This window comes from Megalobrama amblycephala, linkage group LG20 (genome assembly GCF_018812025.1).
Source record: "Megalobrama amblycephala isolate DHTTF-2021 linkage group LG20, ASM1881202v1, whole genome shotgun sequence".
NCBI classification, from domain to species: domain Eukaryota; kingdom Metazoa; phylum Chordata; class Actinopteri; order Cypriniformes; family Xenocyprididae; genus Megalobrama; species Megalobrama amblycephala.
Window position 1 is genome coordinate 8,021,667 of NC_063063.1, and position 19,281 is coordinate 8,040,947.

Sequence of the window (19,281 nt, forward strand, 5' to 3'; positions counted from 1 at the left end):
AGCAACAAAGTATGACAATGATAATCTCAGGTACTGTTTATGTGCTTTATTTAATGTTAAAAGCGAATGATGTGAGTTTGAATATCAATCTGTGTTCCCAGCTTTTTAGCTGTAATGAAAACAACACTGGCAAATTCACCTCAGATCTTGAAAATCAATAAATGGGCACAAGAACGTTCAAACTGTCAACTCAATGTGCACAAACAAGTGTAATCTATGACAAAGATTGGTTCAGTCCGTATGTACTTTAAATAATGTTTAAATTATGTAATATTTATGAATTTTACTATGTACTTGCCCATTTCATTGTGTCTGCTGTGCTCTTGCCGAGAGAGCCCGCCCACACTCTCTTTTGATTGGCTGTGGTTTTTGATTGATTTTATCGCTTCTCAGCGTCGCGTCTAGTGTGGACTGTTAAATTGCTCGTCGCTGGAATCTTATCGGAATTAGGACAAGGTGTTACGCATCACGTTTGAGCTTCCGCAAGAGGTTTGTTCTCGCGTGTCATTCGGGTTCGGTTGCACTTCTGTTTATGTTCGCAGATCAATGTTTATATGTGAATAAAAGCCTAAATGAAATCTGTTCATCATATAAAGCGATCAAGTCTCTTCATAAAATTTGGACTAAACGACTCAATTCATATGGATTAGTTTTACGATCTCTTTATGAACTTTTTGAGGTGTAAAAGTTTCAATTGCATAGCTGTCTATGAATGAAGGGACAGAAAGCTCTCAGATTACATCAAAATTATCTTCATTTGTGTTCTGAAGATGAACGAAAGTCTTACAGTTTTGGAACGACATGAGGGTGAGTAATGACAGAATTGAAATTTTTGGGTGAACTAACACTTTAACTCATATTTTGATTGTTTTTTTCTCGTTTTAAGATTGAAAATCTGAGTCTGAACAAGGGTAAAACTATCAAATCTACACATAAAAGACATTTGGACAAGTAGAAAAAAAAAAGTTTCCAAGACAGTTTTATTGTGACCTTCATGTGACGAAAAGAAAAAAAAAGTTGTAGTGAAATCAACCTAAAATCAGCAGAAAAGTGAAATTAACATAAAAGTGTCTGAAGTGGTAGTGAGTGTATGTTCATGTTAACAGAATAAGGAATCATTAGATACAGATATGCTTCATGCTGCACGTACACACAGAACTCAGATCAGCCAGTGATGACAGTAAAGAATAGCTAACTGTGAAAGAACCTTTAAAGTTTTCAACAGGCTGACAATATGACACTCTGATAGAAGGACATATTCAGTAACAAGGACAATGTGTTTCTGTTTTTACTCTATGTCTATTTTTCTCCCTCTCTCTCTGTCTGCAGGCCTTTGTAAAGTGTCACTTTGACTATGACCCTACTCATGACAACCTGATCCCCTGTAAAGAAGCTGGACTCAAATTCAGCAGTGGAGACATCCTTCAGATCTTCAACCAGGAGGACCCCAACTGGTGGCAGGTGTGTGTTGTGTGTGGGGTGTATATATAGCCATGACCTTTTAGCTCTGTATGGCTGTCTTACCTTGCATCTGGTCTCACCTGTAGGCATGTCATCTGGAAGGAGGCAGTGCAGGCCTGATCCCCAGTCAGCTGTTAGAGGAGAAGAGAAAAGCCTTTGTCAAGAGAGACCTGGAGCTCGCTAGCACAGGTAGGACACAAGGCACTACAGAATATATATATGTAGAGGAATATTTGTTATGTGGAAGTTTTTATGGCTGCATTTATTGGACCAGTAATACTGTGAAATAATATTACAATTTAAAATAACTCATTGATAATAATAAGAAATCAGCATATTAGAATGATTTCTGAAGGATCATGTGACATTGAAGACTGGAGTAATGATGCCGAAAATTCAGCTTTGCCATCACAAGAATAAATTACATTTTAAAATATATTCAAATAGAAAAAAGTTATTTTAAATTGTAATAATATTTCACAATATTACTCTTTTACTGTATTTTGGATGCAATAAATGCAGCCTTGGTGAGCATAAGAGACTTCTTTTAAAAACATTAAAAAAAATCATAATGATCTCAAACTTTTGAATGCTAGTGTTTAAATAGATATATCCTATAAAGCCTACTGTATCATATTTCATACATGAATTTACTGTATATACTGTATACTGAATTTGAATTTACTGTATTTGAATTTAATTTAATATATATATATATATATATATATATATATAATTTTAATAATACATTTATACAAGATAAAGAGTGACAACTGATATTTATTTGCATTTTATGTATGTAGTCTGGAATACTATTATAAAGATCTCATTAATACATGCTAAATCAGAATTTTATCTTACATTTTATCTCCAACATTTGCACACCTTTTTTGCTCAGTTTCCTCGAGTTTGAGCACCATATTCTCTTGATATCATAAATCATTATGAGAAAGTAAGACATTAAAATGACTTCAAGACTTTAAATCATCTGCCAACAGCCTGAGGTGACGCTGAACTGAGAGTAGCGCCCCCTGGGGGAAGATCAGCGTGGTAAAGCAGAATGCTCTGGTGTTTATTATAGGAATAGTCCATTATTTATTCGTCCTAACCTGTGTGCTGTTATTTTTCTGTGTGTATTTTTCTAATTTCACTAGAACGAACTGAAAGGTTTGATAAGTATGGCCTGAGGTTTAATGTGTCTGACTCCTGCAGTAGACAGGAGTCATGCTATGTGTGTCTATACTACCAGGATGTGTGCTGATGTCCGCAGGGCCTCTGTGTGCAGGGATCGGGGGTAAGAAGAAGAAGAAGATGATGTACTTGACCACCAAGAACGCTGGTAAAGATGACTGCTCCATCTGTCCGGTGCAACGGAAGCGCATGTGTCATACTTTTGATCTCTGTTGTGACTGTTGTTGTTGAAGTCAGTTCTATGTTTCATGCTAAACTCGTTTGTGATAATAAGTTTGCAGTCAGTTCCATTTCAGGTTCATAAATGGAAATGCATTTATTTACTCAAAGAAAATGAGAACTACAGTAAATGGAACCTCAATAAAAACTGAACTGGAACTGGCAAATAATAAATATGGTTATAGCAACTAAATCAGACTAACAAAAGATGAGATGTTTTCACTTTACCAGAGTTTGACCGACATGAGTTGAGGATCTATGAGGAAGTGGCCAAGGTGCCTCCGTTCCGCAGGAAGACACTGGTTCTGATTGGAGCTCAGGGTGTGGGTCGCCGCAGCATGAAAAATAAGCTTTTGGTCTCGGACCCGCATCGTTATGGAACTACAACACCCTGTTAGTGCATATTTATCATTTTGATTCAATATATTAAATAAATCATAAATACATATTAAATATTTTTAACATTTTTAAGGGATAAGTTACCAAAAAATGAAAATGCTGTCATCAATTACTCACCCTCATGTCGTTCCAAACCCTTAAGATTTTCGTTCATCTTCGGAACACAAATGAAGATCTTTTTAACGAAATCTGAGAGATTTCTGTCCCTCCATTGAAAGTCTATTCACCCAAAACATCATATAAAGCAATCATGTCTCTTCAGAAGACTTGGACCTCTTGATTATTTTATGAATCTCTTTATGAATGTTTTGAAGCATAAGAGTTTTGGGTGAAGAGACTTTCATTGGAGATTCAGAAATCTCTCGGATTTCATTAAAAATATCTTCATTTGTGTTCCAAAGATGAACGAAAGTCTTATGGGTTTGGAGCAGCATGAGTGATTGATGACAGAATTGTAATTTTTGGGTGAACTATCACTTTAAATTGGCTTCATGTTGGACACAATTAAGGTTCAGTCGCATATACCGTTGTTCTGAATTCACCAATTTACTTGGTTTGAAAATTACTTGTGTGTAAGCTGTGCTTCATTCAGTGCTACACTGTTAACAATAGATAATGGACCTTCTATGCTCATGAAATTTGCTGAAATTTTGCTAATGTCACCACACATTAAAGTGTTAGTTCAAACAAAATTGAAAATTCTGTCATTAATTACTCACCCTCATGTTGTTCCACACCCATAAGACCTTTGTTCACCTTCGGAATACAAATGAAGATCTTTTTGATGAAATCCAAGAGCTGTTTGACTTAAATTGCTGTTTATGGAGGAGTCAGACAGCTCTCTTTTTTTCATCAAAAAGATCTTAATTTGTGTTCCGAAGATGAACGAAGGTCTTACGGGTGTGGAACGACATGAAGGTAAGTAATAAATTATAGAATTTTCTGCAAATAAAATATACTGGTTTGCATTAATCAGATTATTTGCCCTGCTAATGTTAACCCGGCCCTTTTTGTCCCTGTGGACAGACACATCTCGTAAACCCAAGGTGGATGAGAAGGAGGGGCAGATGTACTTGTTTATGTCTCGCAGTGAGATGGAAGCTGACATCAAATGTGGCCGTTTTCTGGAGCACGGGGAATACGATGGAAACCTGTACGGCACCAAGATCGACTCCATCCATGAGGTCATGGACTCCGGCAAGATTTGCATTCTGGATGTCAATCCGCAGGTGCCTTTTGAAATTTTCCATATCCTATTTACAATGACTGTTCACAGAAATATCTTTCTAGCCTAAATACAACTAATGCTTGATGCTGATTCTATAAAATACTTACAATAGAAGTCTATGGGGAAATTTTCCAGCATTACATTTATACAGTTATTACCCCATTAATATACCTAATACCTAATATATCTCCTACAGGCGCTTAAAGTTCTGCGAACAGCCGAGTTTCTTCCATATGTGGTGTTCATCGAAGCCCCAAACTTTGAGGTTCTGAAAGACATGAACAGATCTGCCATTGAGGCTGGTGTTGTACTTCTTTCAAACTACATGACGAAACAGATGACGGTAATTTCTTTCTTTATAGTTTTCAGTCAATTACTATATTTTACAATTTGCTTCCCACACATAGACTTTACTTGGGCGGGCCGCCCACGTATAATACCGGCCACCCAAGTATATTTGGAGACACATTTTTGCTTTTATTATTTTTATCCTCTTATACTTTTATATCCGCGCAAGATAATGAAACCATCCGCGATGAATAACTAGTGTTTCTTACCTGCTCGATGTGTGTGTCAGAACTGTTTACTCCCGCTAGCATTCCCACGGGTGCTCATTGCAAAGTCACAAGGTGGCGCTGGCACATTCTACACAAAATGCATGCAAAGTGATTCTAACAATGAAAAGCGCAGTGCCAAGCGATTGCTAATGAACTCAAGTTGATGAATTATTACAAAGTCTACTTCATGGCCTTTATATAAAATGTTTTAGATGATTGTAAGAATCTGAAGGATCAGCCTGCAAAAGTACAGACATTTCAAAATAAGAGTCCCTGTGTATTACGGGCTTGTTTATAATTAAAAGTCACACGCAAGTTTTTTCTTTTTCTTTTGGGCATTATTGGTATTTTGGTTACACAATAAAATGTATTTAATTTGATTTCCATTTAATTCATAGTAAATTATTGTAGTCTCCCCAACAGGAAGAAAAGACTAAGAACATTATTTGACACATATATTATTCATTTTATAAATTTTACTTGTAAAATCTGTGTCCCATTCACTGAGAGAGACACTATATGACAGCAAGGAGAACATAGGAAAAGGTGAACCATTTAAATGCTGTAATTTTGCATAATTACAGTGCATAATAATGCATAATATTAGTATGTAATTAAATGTAATATGCTATGTAATTAAAATTAATTTCAATAAATAAAAATACTGTTAAAAATCACACATTATTTGTTTGTCACATGTAGTAGACCATTTTTGTGCCGTGAGTAATAGGAGGATTTTTCGCCCGGCTACCACCGCAAGTATATTTCAAACCTGTGGGAAGCACTGAATACGATATAGAAATATATTCCAAATCTAAAAAATCAAATGTCATCAAAGCAATTAGATGTAGCTGAACACCTACACAGATTTTAGTCATTCAGTTTAAAGTGTTAGTTAGTTCACCCAAAAATGAACATTTCTGTCAAGTACTCACCCTTGTGTTCGTTCCACACCCATAAGACCTTCTTTCATGTCCGAGCGCCGGCTCAGTATTGGCTGATGCTGTTCACGTGTGCACCATGATAGCCAATACTGAGCCGGCATTCAGACGTAAACATGGAAGCGCTGAACTATGTCAACTGCGACAGACAGGGAACGAAATTGTATTAAGTTATTTTTGCGCACAAAAAGTATTCTCGTCGCTTCATAACATTAAAGGTGCAATACATAAGAATTGTGCAGTAAAATATCCAAAAACCACTAGGCCAGTGTTATATATTTTGCTCACTTGAGTACTTACAATATCCCAAATGTTTCCATCTATTTGTAAATCATGAGAAAATTGCAATTTTAACCAAGGCTCCGGGACGTTTGAGGAGTCGCCTGTCAATTGCGTAATACCCTCGTTACCCTCAGTTTCCGGTTTTATTTTGTAGAAACCATGGAAACACCAAAGACGTTTTAATATTTACACGTTTAATAGACAAGGGAACAACTGTTTTGATATATTTATAGACAGAAAACGAATTATTGTTATATAGCTCAACACGTTTAGTCTTATTGTTTAAATGTAATTTTCTTGACTTTTTTGCGAGTACCATGCTTTACCATGCCTCAGAGAAAAACACTATTTTGTCAAGTAGCTAACATAGCATAATCAGATGCAGCTTTATTTTTAGTAACAGTAATACAGCATTTTCTCCATCATACAGTATGTTTTAAAATTAATTGCATGCCATTTATCAACACAAGCCATCCAGCAGTTAATATGATATTCTAAAATCAATCTATCTTACTGAAGAGTGCAACAGTGTCTTACAGCAGCCACCGAGCGAATGCACAGAGTAACGTTATAACATCATTTTCAACACTCTCAAATGTATCTAATATGATAAACAGAGCTGTGTTACCTCATACTCATGACCGGAAAAGCGGAAGTGGCGCCGGCGACTGTGGCATAATAATTTACGCCTTTTTGAATAGGCCTTTAGCGACCTCTAACGGACAGAAAATCTTACATATTGCACCTTTAAGGTTGAACCACTGCAGTCACATCGACTATTTCAATGATATCTACTACTTTTCTGGACCTTGAATGTGGTAATTTCAATGGAGGATAAAAAAACCTCTTGAATTTAATCAAAATATCTTAATTTGTGTTCCGAAGATGAACGAATGTCTTACAGGTTTGGAATGACATGAGGGTGAGTAATTAATGACAGAATTTTCATTTGGGTGAACTAACCCTTTAATTACCATCTAGACAAAAGGGGAAAACTTCTGAATAATTTTGTACTGTAATGTAAACATGGATCATGTAACGTAAACTGCAGTGAACTCTGTGAAAGAGTTTTGAAAATGTGACCTAAGTATGTGTCTTAGTGATTGTAAAAACAAAAAACAAAATTGTAATCACCTGAGATTTCTTAGTTCTCCCAATGTTGACTATATTGGTCTCTCTATAGGACTCAGAACTCAAAAGGACGGTGGACGAGAGCGAAAGGATCCAGAGGGCGTACAGTCACTATTTTGACCTGAGCATTGTGAACGATAACCTAGACGGAGCGTACCGCAGCCTCAAGAGGGCGCTAGACAGACTCAACACAGACCACCAGTGGGTTCCTGTCAGCTGGGTCTTCTGAGAGCAATTCACCAGTTGGGTTCTACGGTCCGCGTTTCTCACAGTGGCTAGGAGTCCAGTTAACTGCTGTAATCTATGTGAACTTGCCTGTTCTTTAGATTTTTGCACAAAAAATCACAACAATACAAAGCTAGTTTATTATTTTGTAAAGAATCAAAACTGATCTGTATATCTGTATTTGTTTCAAAGGAGTTCTGTACAGTGCTGTATGTTTGTTATTCCTGTGAGAGTAGGGCTGTATATTTGTATAGAAACTGTAGAATATGTTTTAGCACCCTACATTACAATGAAGATATTCAGAATCATGTTGGATGTATCAATGCTATATGATTACGTAGTGTTTTGCAGGGATTGTTTAGTTTTGATGTATTAAAAGCAGAATTGAAGAGTGTTTTGGCGTGTTTACGGTTGTGTCATATTCTCCTGCATGTTCTGATTTGTTGTCTTTTCTTGTAACATTTGTTAGTATAAAATCCATTTTAGTTCAGAAAACCAAATATGTCACGGAATATGTAGTTTAAAACGGATTAGACTGTATGCATTATAAAAGGTTAAAAGATTCAAAGTTTATTATTCCATTCCAAGAATTCTAGAATACTACACTGTGACTGATCAATCGCAGCATTCTGCAGTCATATTATTTTTATAATGACACAAAACTAAATAATTGACAGTTGCCCCAGGAAAGTGATTTTCCTACAGATGTACTAGTTTCACTGTCTCTCATATCACTCCAGACTCTTTCTTCTCACATAATAAAATAATATTAACTCAAATCAATAGTTCATGTCCATTTATTTATTTGGCGAGTAGCCTTGTAATATGTTAATATTTAGAGTTTGCGAAAATTCCATGCCTATGTATCACAATGAAGAAATTGAACACAATTGCTATTACTATTCATTGAAATAAAATTAATTTTATTAAATAACCACAGATTAATGTGACTTAAAAGCTAGTTTCATTTAATTATGATTATTTAATAATTAAATTAAGAAAATACTTGTGAGGTCCAAAATGTCCTCACTAATATAGGCCTACTGAACACTGACTGAGCTGGACCAGGCCAAATCAGCTTTCTAATTTAAATCGTGTTTCGCACAGGGTTCTGTAAGGTTTTAGTGATCAGGGGCCTCATTTATAAAATGTGCATACACACAGATTTGAACGTATGCCAAAATAAAAAACTGTCTTTTATATTTTAAAAAATCATAAAGTTTTATGTGAGGTTTAAAGGTAACGTTTTTTGTTATAGGCTAGTAGTTGAAACTCTTCACATTCTGATAGCAATCAATAAAAGAAGTGGTCTAAATATTAAAAAAATGTACATGTATCTTATGTGGAACTCTCAGGACCAAAAATATTCATCCAATCATTGCATTCAGTCCGAATGAAATGATACGACGTCCCACCTGCCTGTCAACGTAACGTCCCATGCCATTCCTCTGTGTATCCTGCTCGCGCAGACATCAGCGCGTTCCGTGAGGCTATGCAGAGTTGTAGACAGACAGGCACCGGGTGCCGTAAACAAACAGCAGCCGCCTTTTACAGTTCCACCTGAACCAAAACAATGAGCTTATGCTGCGTTCACGCCTTGTTAATTACAAGATGGCAAACCGTGACGTTCTAACATTACCCTGGAGCTGTGATTTTTGCGTTTCTATGTCAACACCAAGCATGCCACACGAGTCCTGAAAAGTGAAGCCAAAGCCGTCTCGATCGCCCCCAGGATGGCTGGATGCAGTATAGGTCATAAACCCCGCCCTCTCCATGTATTCCAGTGGGACGTGAGACAAAATAAACAATTAAATTACACTTTTACATTTTACAAATTGCATTTTTTATCATGGCGGTGTTAGTTCAAGTGTTCGTTCTTTAAATAAGTTTGATTTTAGTTAGTTATTTGATGCTATAAAAACGGGGGTGAGACGTCATGATTGACAGCTAAGATTGACAGCTTCTCTGAGTGAAGTAGTCACTGAGGCGCCAACGGACTTTTTTCTGGATCTTCACGAGGTGACTGGAGCTTTAACTGTAATTTCTACATTTCCATAAATGTATATTTCACACCGAAATAATGAGTTGTTCTGTCAGCGCCATATAGACACACTGGCGTCTTCAGTTACTAAAATGGAAGAGAGTGGAGGTGTGTCATCCATATTTACTGTCTATGGTCAACACTATCAACGCCAAAATGAATCTGCAGCAGTAAGGTAAGTTACAGGAGCTCTGTAAGTTGTTTACGTTCATTATTATTTGTAATGTTGTGTGCTTTTAGACATGAGGTAATTTAACATGACTCGTGCCGCTTTGCACGTTCATGTGTTTTGGAGGACGTGTGGCTTTGGATAGCTCTGAAGGGAGGGTGGGATCTTATTGGATGACGCGTTTTTGTAGGCCAACCCGGAAGTTAGAGGCGCACGGGTTCCCTCGGTTGAAAGCCTATGCATTTCCCATAGACTTTTGGAAAATCGCAGAAAATAAGCTCTGTGTTTAACAAAGGGTTATGACACTTACACGTTTTGTCTATCAAGATAATCTTTACAAGTTAACACAACATTTATAGATTTTGAATCCTAAATAAAGGCGTCAGATATAAAAGGCTAACAGTAGGCTATAAACGGACTACAGCACACCATGGTCGCAGATCAACGTCGTCACCACCAAGCTTCCTCAAACATTATTTAGAAAACAACTTTATTTACAAACATGCTCGCTGATTATGATGTGCGCTGTTATACTTATCCACTTTTTCATGAGAAATGCTGTCCAAATGTCCCGTTTTTAATGACGACGTCTAAAGTCCCCGCCAAAGGAAGTAGTCCCTTTTAGCAATTTGTTAGCAACCGCCGATTTGAAGACACAGTAAAAGTTTAAAAAATCACAAGTGGGTTATAACTGGTGTGTTTTATGTCATAGATCAAAACGTGAAAGCATTTAGAGGCTTTGTTAACCACAGACCTTATTTCAGGCGATTTAGCAAAAACCCATAGACTTTACGGCGTTGGAACCGGAAGTCTAAAATGCTAACTCGCTTCCGGGTTTTGCCTACAAAAACGCGTCATCCCTGGCACTCTATTAGGCTCTCTGAAATTACCTACCCTACATTTCCTATAACTAGCTGTATATAAAAACAATAGTCTATGGAATGTATTTAGATAGGCCCTAGCTAGTGTGTGTTTGTGATTTACATTTTCAAAAGTATGTTTATTTAAAATGACATTTAAAAATGTGTGAAATACCATATTTAAAGGGGTAGTTCTCCCAAAAAATGAAAATTATGTCATTAATTACTTACCTCTACACCCGTAAGACCTTCGTTCATCTTCGGAACACAAATTAAGATATTTTTGATAAAATCTGATGATGCCGTAAGGTCTGCATTGCCAGAAATAACTCTCCCTTTTTCAATGCACAGAAAGCTACTAAAAAAAAAAAAACAGTTCATGTGACTACAGTGGTTCAAGCTTAATATTATAAAGCGACGAGAATACTTTTTGTGCACCAAAAATAACAAAATAGCGACTTTATTCAACAATACCTAGTGATGGGCGATTTCAAAACACTGCTTCATGAAGCTTCAAAGCTTTTGTTTCGATTCAGTGGTTCGGAGCGTGTATCAAACTGTTAAAGTCACGTGAACTATTGAAGTTTCAAATAATGAAGCCTCATTTACTGAAATTATGTGATTTTTCATGAACTCTTTCTCAAAATACTGGGCCCGTATCCCTAAAGAATTTTTGTGCAAAAAGTGGCTCCTAGTGGCCAAATTCTAAGAAAATTCTCAGAGTCATGACGTTTTCTTAGAATTTCCCCTAAAAGTGACACGAAAATCCCAGTTAATATAAAAGCTATTCCTCAAGATTCCTAGCGCTTAAAAGGGCTCCTAAGGCGAGATCTGCTTAGAGCAGGGAAGAGGACTTTTAGTGGCTTAGGAGTTCCCCTAAGCAGCTGCACAAAATGGCCAACAGAGGAGGCAGGAGAGATGTCCTGCAAACACTGGATGACAGGGAATTATTGAGACGCTACAGATTGGATTCTGTGTTTGTAGGATATTTGTTAACAAGCCTTCATAAATAGACCAGCCAGCAATCACAGACATTGATAAAAGCTGAGCCGTGTTACCCTCGTTAAGACCACACTGAGTAACGTTGTAACGTTGTAATTTCTACTTCATTAAGGACAGCCCCTTGAGATAGGCCATCTTGTTTTCAATGGGGTCCATATGGGAGTGAAAGTACAAAATATGCCAGCTAGGATATTAATCTGAGCAAATAAGACAGGAATCATTATTTGAACAGGGTGTAATGAGCTTAAGTTTTCACATATTTTAGATTCTAATGTTAGGCTATAACCCCTACAGCTTACTATGCATTTTCCAGATATTTTCTTGAATGTGAAATATTATTTACAATTACAGTCTGCATAAGATTAGAGTGTATAATTATGTTTATTGATTTGAGGGTACATCCTTTGCTCATTATCACCAAAAGTTCATTTTCATCAAACTTGTAGGATCAACCAATCACGGCTTTTGAAATGATGACTCATACCTAGCAACGGGGTCAACCACACCTCCTCACTAAGATAGGATTTTCCATCCATTCCTTGCTCAGAGTTCACTGAAAATGTTCTGGAATCACTTCTAAGCTAAAACTCCTGGCAAGGAATTTTTAGGTTAAGTTAGGAGCTCTCTGAGAGGATTCTCAGAATCTTTAGGGATACGGGCCCTGGTCTTTAATTATTGGTATTTGTAGATGCTCAAAATACACTGTACTCATCCATGAGTTTTTGGTTAGTTTGCTTTTGCTGTTTTTCCCCAATTCAAAAGTACATTCTTTTGAGATTTGATGAGTGGGTGCTCTACAGGAGTTTTGATATTTAGCAAACTTCCTAGCACCTGAAGGCAGGGAACACCCTGAACAGGTGGCCAGTCCATCGCAGGCTGATGCAGTTTGTGTTTCACAACTCAAGCATCATGTTCAATGAGCGTAATAGAATAGTACTTGTGTACACATGCAGCCATACACAATTTCCACAGAAACTTTAACTCACGCACTGTTTTATTGAAAAGCAGCTGTAGATTCACAATGGAAAGCAGAGAGCATTGAGCTGACCCTGTCTTACCAATGATACTTCAACACATCTCAAAATATTTAGTGGAGCTAATATGCAGTATCATTACCTGCAATACATCCATTCTCATCTTATCTCACTTCATGAGGTAGTATTTCCATATAACAGTTTAACACTAAAAGTTGAATCCAACATCATGTGTGTGTCAAAAAAAGGTGAAATATGTTAAATGTGCATTTTATGCAATCAAACATTCAAGATAAAGATTAAAACAACTTTAAAACCGAACAATAATTAATTAGGAGAAAGCACAGCATGTTTAGTCCTGGAATAAATAATCTATACGATAAAATGTAGCTGAATTGTACCTGAATAATACCTGCTTTTACTATAATTTTTAGACATTCATCTTGACTGAAACCTTTTAAAAAAAAGGACCCATTTCTCAATACTTAAGTCACTTCATCAAAAACTCTTCACACAGTAAGCATGACAGCAGTCTATATCGGCTAAACTGGTGATTATTTATCATTGCTTTGGCACAAAGTGCATTCAATGACTACTTTTGAATTACATAAATTGTTTTATCACTTAGACACAACCACCATCTAAACTCTATAAACCTACAGGCATATTTGCAAGTTTGCATACTCTTTTCTGTTAAACTTAATACAAACATAACGCAAAACTAAATAAGTCAGCAATTTGCTACATTTCTACAGTAATACCATATTGAAACACATTCCAAATCTAAAACATGAAATACTATAAAAATAATTAGATGTAGCTGAACACCTACACAGATTTCACAGATTCATTGCCATCTTTGCAAAAGTTGAAATTTAGGAATATTTTTGTATTGTAATGTAAACATGGACCATATAACATACTGCAGTGAATTCTAAACATCAGAGAGACATTCTTGTTTTGTAAAGAATTTTTTACAAAAGAAAACTTTGTATAATGCTACCTGTTGTTATTTTTATTGACTAAGTGTGTTTCTTGGTTGAAAACCTTTGCTATTGCTATGGAAGAGTGAGCTGAGTTGATTTGAGTCACGTATGAAGTGTTTTGGTAGTTTTAGTGCATTTTGAATGTGAAATTAACTGCTGTGCCAAGATGAATGTTGGATAGGAGAACTGTGTGAGGAATTTTGAAAAAGTGACATAAATATTGAGAAATGTGTCTTAGCGATTGTACATAAAGACATTTATAATATGTATTCCATTTCATGTTTTAATCTATCCTAATTATTCAGGATTTATATAGTTACATCAGAAAATGGTTAAACTTCACTCAACTTGACATGAGCACTAAACAAGCAGTAAACTTTTTTTCTTAAGATAAGAATTATCTCTGACGTTCAAACTATAAAGCTCCTCCTGTGGGATTGAGTAATCATATGACAGACTTTGTCTTCTTGCAGATATGTAAAGATAAAATGTAATAGTTCTATTAGTTATTAAGTAAGTATCACACCTACAAAAAATACATTGTCTATTGTTGAGGGCTGGATGATTGTGATGGCATATTTAAGGTGGGCTGTATGGTGGTGGAGGCACGTAAGACGCCTCCATCTCTGAGTCTGGAGTCACTGGAACATCAGAAATATTTAATTTAAAGCTGGCCTGGAAAACAAAACATAATTAGAAGTTAAAAACAGCATTTCAACATTCTGTAGATAAAACCAGCCGAAGCTGTCCTAAGCTGCTCATAGCTGGTTCAAGCTAGTGTCCATGTCTAACCAGATAAAACCTGCTAAAACCAGCCACAGACTGACAGATAAAAAGATGACAGACGGACGGACAGACCAACCAACGAACAGACAGATAGATAGATGACGGATGGACGGACAGACAGATAGATGACGGATGGACGGACAGACCAACCAACCAACTGACAGACAGACAGATGGATAGTTGACGGATGGATGGACAGACCGACCATCAGAGAGATAGACAGATAGATGACGGATGGACGGACAGACCAACAGAGAGACAGACAGATAGATAGATGACAGATGGACGGACAGACCAACCAACCAACAGACAGACAGAAAGATGGATAGTTGACGGATGGATGGACAGACCAACCAACGGACAGGCAGATAGATGGATAGATGACGGATGGACAGACAGACTGACCGACCAAAAGACAGACAGATAGTTGACAAACAGATGGACAGACCGACCATCAGAGAGACAGACAGATAGGTAGATAGATGACGGATGGACGGATAGACCAACCAACCAACGGACGGACAGACAGACAGATGGATAGATGACGGACGGATGGACAGGCCGATGGATAGATGGCGGACAGATGGACAGACCGACCATCGGAGAGACAGACAGATAGATAGATGATGGATGGATGGACAGACCAACCAACCAACCAACTGACAGACAGACAGATGGATAGATGACAGACTGATGGACAGGCCGACGGATAGATGGTGGACGGATGGACAGACCGACCGACCAAAAGACAGATAGTTGACAAACGGATGGACAAACCGACAGACAGACAGATGGATAGAATGACGGATGGATGGACAGACCAACTAACAGATGGACAGACCAACTAACAGACAGACAGACAGATAGATGACGGACAGACCAACCAACAGACAGACAGATGGATAGATGACGGATGGACAGATAGATAGATAGATAGATAGATGACAGATGGATGGATGGACAGACCAACTAACAGATGGACAGACCAACTAACAGACAGACAGATAGATGACGGACAGACCAACCAACAGACAGACAGATGGATAGATGACGGATGGACAGACAGAGAGACAGATAGGTAGATGATGGACGGACTGACGGAAAGACTGACCGACTAACGAATGGATGGCGGACGGATGGACAGATAGATAGATAGATGGATGGATGGATGGATGGACGGGTGGATAGATGTACCTCAGCATATGACGGTGGTGGACACACTAGCTCATATGGTGGTGGTGTGTACTCAGAATCTTCACTGGAGTCGTTCTCGTCTCGTTCATCTCTCTCTTCTCTCACATGAATGGGATTTGGAATCACATAGATATGGTCGATGTTTGACAGGTCGAGATCTGAGTCAGTGTCTGAGGCTTTCCTGCAGTATTTGCAGCAGTACCTCAGTAAACACAGACCCACAGTCAGTCCCACCAGCGGTGTCACTAACGTCCTACAAATCACGAGACAAACATCCAGCATTCAGAATGATTTTTATGAAGTGTGTGGTGTTTTTCTGTGAGGAGTGTCATACTTACTGGAGATAGTAGTATATATAATCAGCCATTGAATCGGCCTGGAATGTCTGCAGAGGAAAATTAGATATTAATTAATGTACATCTTTCATGTACATACAGTTTTTCAATTTCTTTCTGATGCTTATACATGTGAGCTCCCAGTAGACCCTGAGACTGCCATTCTTGGCTGGTCAGCTTCCCTGCAGCGCCTTAATCATGCTACCCGATTGCCTATACAGTATGGCATAATGATCGCCAAAAAAACTATACTCTGTGTGTGGAAGAAAAATTTGAAGCCACTATTCAAGATCTGGTTATCAGAACTTTCCTCCACTCTGCATGTGGAAAGACTCAGATATAGTATCTCTGGTAATATAGATAAATTTGAAGCTTCTTGGAGGCCTCTTTTCAATCACCTGTTAAAAGCCAATGATTTTTTTATTGTCATTTTATTTTTTTATTGTCGTTAACTGCAAACATGATTCTAACTGAAGGAGTTTTTTTTGTGTGTGTGTGTGTAGTCGTGTTTGTTTCTGTCATGTGATTGTACTGTCCATCTGTCTGTAAATCTGAAAATACTACAATAAATATAATATATATAAAAAATTTTTTAATGTACATCTGTAAGTGATCAGGACAAGCAGCGTGAAATGCAATTAATTCAATGACGTGAGGCTCACTTTTGTTGTACACAGCTGTTAATTTATTCAAAAATGCAGCTGATAGAGGAAGTGACTTGAATGTATGTCTTCTACAAGTTTTTCCATTTCTGAATTAAATTAATTTTGATCATTTATCTTGAAGGTCTTCAAGTAAAACATAGTGGATACATCATCCTGAGATGATAAAAGGCTGAATTTTTCCACATATATCTAAAATTATTCTCCTGAACACACACACACACACACAATATATATATATATATATTATATTTATATATTAAAAATATATATATCTCAAATACATTATAATTATGAATATATTTAATTTTTTCGACTTACTAATGTACTTTGAGATGTATTTTTTTTAACTTAATTATTTAACTTAATTATTCCTTTATTTATTTAATATTATTTTAATGTTTAATATTTTATTTTCACTTTTGTTGTTGTTGTTGTAGTTTTCATCCCTATAGTGTTTAGGTTGTCAAATGTCAAAATTTTGTAATTTGTAAAAAACAAAAAAACAAAAAACAAAACAAAACAATAAAAACAAGGAAAAAAACAAACAAAAAACAATACTGCTACAACTGATAAACAGTGCTGTCAAATCACTATTTTTAATTAATCGCATCGAACATCGAATATCGAATATATATAAGTTTACAAACTTTTATGTTAGATGCAATTAATCGATTTGACAGCACTTCTAATAAAACATTTGAATACTAAAAAAAAAAAAAAAAAAAAACTGCCTAAATATCTTCAAAAATTTCTTTGAAACTACAGGACTGAATTTGTCTTTCATGATGTTAAAAACCTTTCAATCTAAAGGCTTATCTTAAATGACAGAGATTACTTTTGTAGACAAATATAAATTATACTTACATACGAACTGCTACACAAAAGTAAAATTTTAATACAAAAAATGGACAAGTTGGAGTGGATAGCAAAAGAAAAGCAGCCAGCAAGTGTTCATGTGAACTCCATCAATTTGTTTAAAACGTATTCCAACTCTACATGACGATAGTTTCAAAACCACTTAAGTTATACTTAGTCTATAAACTTTTTTATAGGAATTTGTAAATTAGTCAAAAGTATGTTTTCACATTATAGTATTTTTAGACATGTCATACTCACATTTGTATGTCATTAGACCCCAACCAGATGAAAGTGGAACTCGAAAGGCAGTTATGCTGTACGTGCGTTCAAACAGCGACCATAACCTCTGCCTGACGTCCCGTAGAGGACTTTGAGCTGGACACTTTCTGACAGCAGTCATCCGGGGTTGGGTTTGTAAACACCAGGCTTTGCACCATTCAGAACTGAGAATGACTTTTCAATTCCAGTTCATTTCCTCAATTTGAATTGTGATCACAGAATGCAGACTTTTCATTCCATTTTGGAATATATTAATTAGTGTTTCAATCTATGGAAATTTGAAACAACTTTATATATCTGTCATATTTCATAACTTATATTTTAGTGGCTCATGGAGGAAAGAGACTTCATTTCCCACAATGCACCAGTTTACTCCACATATTATGCAATCAACATTACCTAATTATTTTAATATCTGGAAACAAAGTGCTCCATGTAAAAATTAAAGTCTGTTTTGATTTCTTTGTTAATGGTTTTGACAGTATTGAGCTTACTGTAATGAGAAAAAAAAAATTCTATGTATCAGGGAACAAACAGTCAATGTTTTACCACAAAACTAGCACTGGACTAATGAAATGATGAGTTTTGTGCTTTCAACATACCGGTCAGCATGTGGCAATTTCATTTAAATTGACTTTAAGTCAAAGAGAACCAATTTCATAAATTGTCTTTCCTTTGATAAATGCATTTGAAGCTTTCATATGAAAACCAGCAAATGCATTACTCCAATAACAATGTCCCAGACAGAACAGACTGAACTTAATGTTGAAATAAATCAACATCAGATTCATAATCATGAAATAGTGTTACAAAGCTTGTGTACATTAAATAAAGTTCTAAATTAGGTCAAGATTACGTTCAGTAACAAAGATTCAGTTTTTGTGTTTTATTAATTCTGAGAAAAAAAAGTCAGAATTGTGAGTTATAAACTCAAAATTGTGAGGAAAAAAAAAAAAAAATCAGAATTGCAAGACATAAAACTGCAATTGTATGGAAGCTTGTTTCCGCCACTAAATAAAAAAGGTATAATAGCGACTTTTTATCTCACAATTCTGACTTTTTTCTTGCAATTGTGAGTTTACAACTCACAATTCTTTTTTTTCTCAGAATTATGAGTTATAAAGTCAGAATTGTGAGATATAAACTTGCAATTCTGAGAAAAATGTTCCCTCATTATTGGACTTTATAACTTTCAATTGCAAGTTTATATCTCACAATTCTGAGAAAAGTCAGAATTGAATTTATGTCTCACAATTGCAAGTAAAAGTCAGAATTGCAAGTTTATATCTTGCAACTTGTGTTTATAACTCACAATTCTGACCTTACTTCTTGCAATTTTGAGTTTAAATCTTGCAGTTCTGAAAAAAAATAAATAAATTACAATTACATTTTTTATTGTTTATTCTGTAGTGGAAACAAGCTGCCATAGAGGTGTATGTGATAATCAACTTTTGGCATTTTTTTTTCCTCTACAAAGTGGAAAGAAAAAACAATCATG

At 36.1% G+C, this 19,281-nt stretch overlaps 1 protein-coding gene across 4 annotated transcripts in view; it reads left to right on the plus strand.

The window, feature by feature from the left end:
- mpp2b (MAGUK p55 scaffold protein 2b) overlaps nucleotides 1-8,413 on the plus strand; it is a 63,319-nt gene extending 54,906 nt beyond the window's left edge. For all 4 annotated transcript variants that reach the window (XM_048170896.1, XM_048170898.1, XM_048170899.1 and 1 more), the window contains 7 exons: nucleotides 1,330-1,461; nucleotides 1,548-1,650; nucleotides 2,732-2,800; nucleotides 3,103-3,264; nucleotides 4,297-4,499; nucleotides 4,695-4,841; nucleotides 7,462-8,413. In XM_048170896.1, coding sequence (XP_048026853.1) covers nucleotides 1,330-1,461; nucleotides 1,548-1,650; nucleotides 2,732-2,800; nucleotides 3,103-3,264; nucleotides 4,297-4,499; nucleotides 4,695-4,841; nucleotides 7,462-7,638 — 993 coding nt within the window. In that variant the 3' untranslated portion in view covers nucleotides 7,639-8,413. The remainder of the gene's footprint in view (nucleotides 1-1,329; nucleotides 1,462-1,547; nucleotides 1,651-2,731; nucleotides 2,801-3,102; nucleotides 3,265-4,296; nucleotides 4,500-4,694; nucleotides 4,842-7,461) is intronic.
- Nucleotides 8,414-19,281: the final 10,868 nt, after the last annotated feature.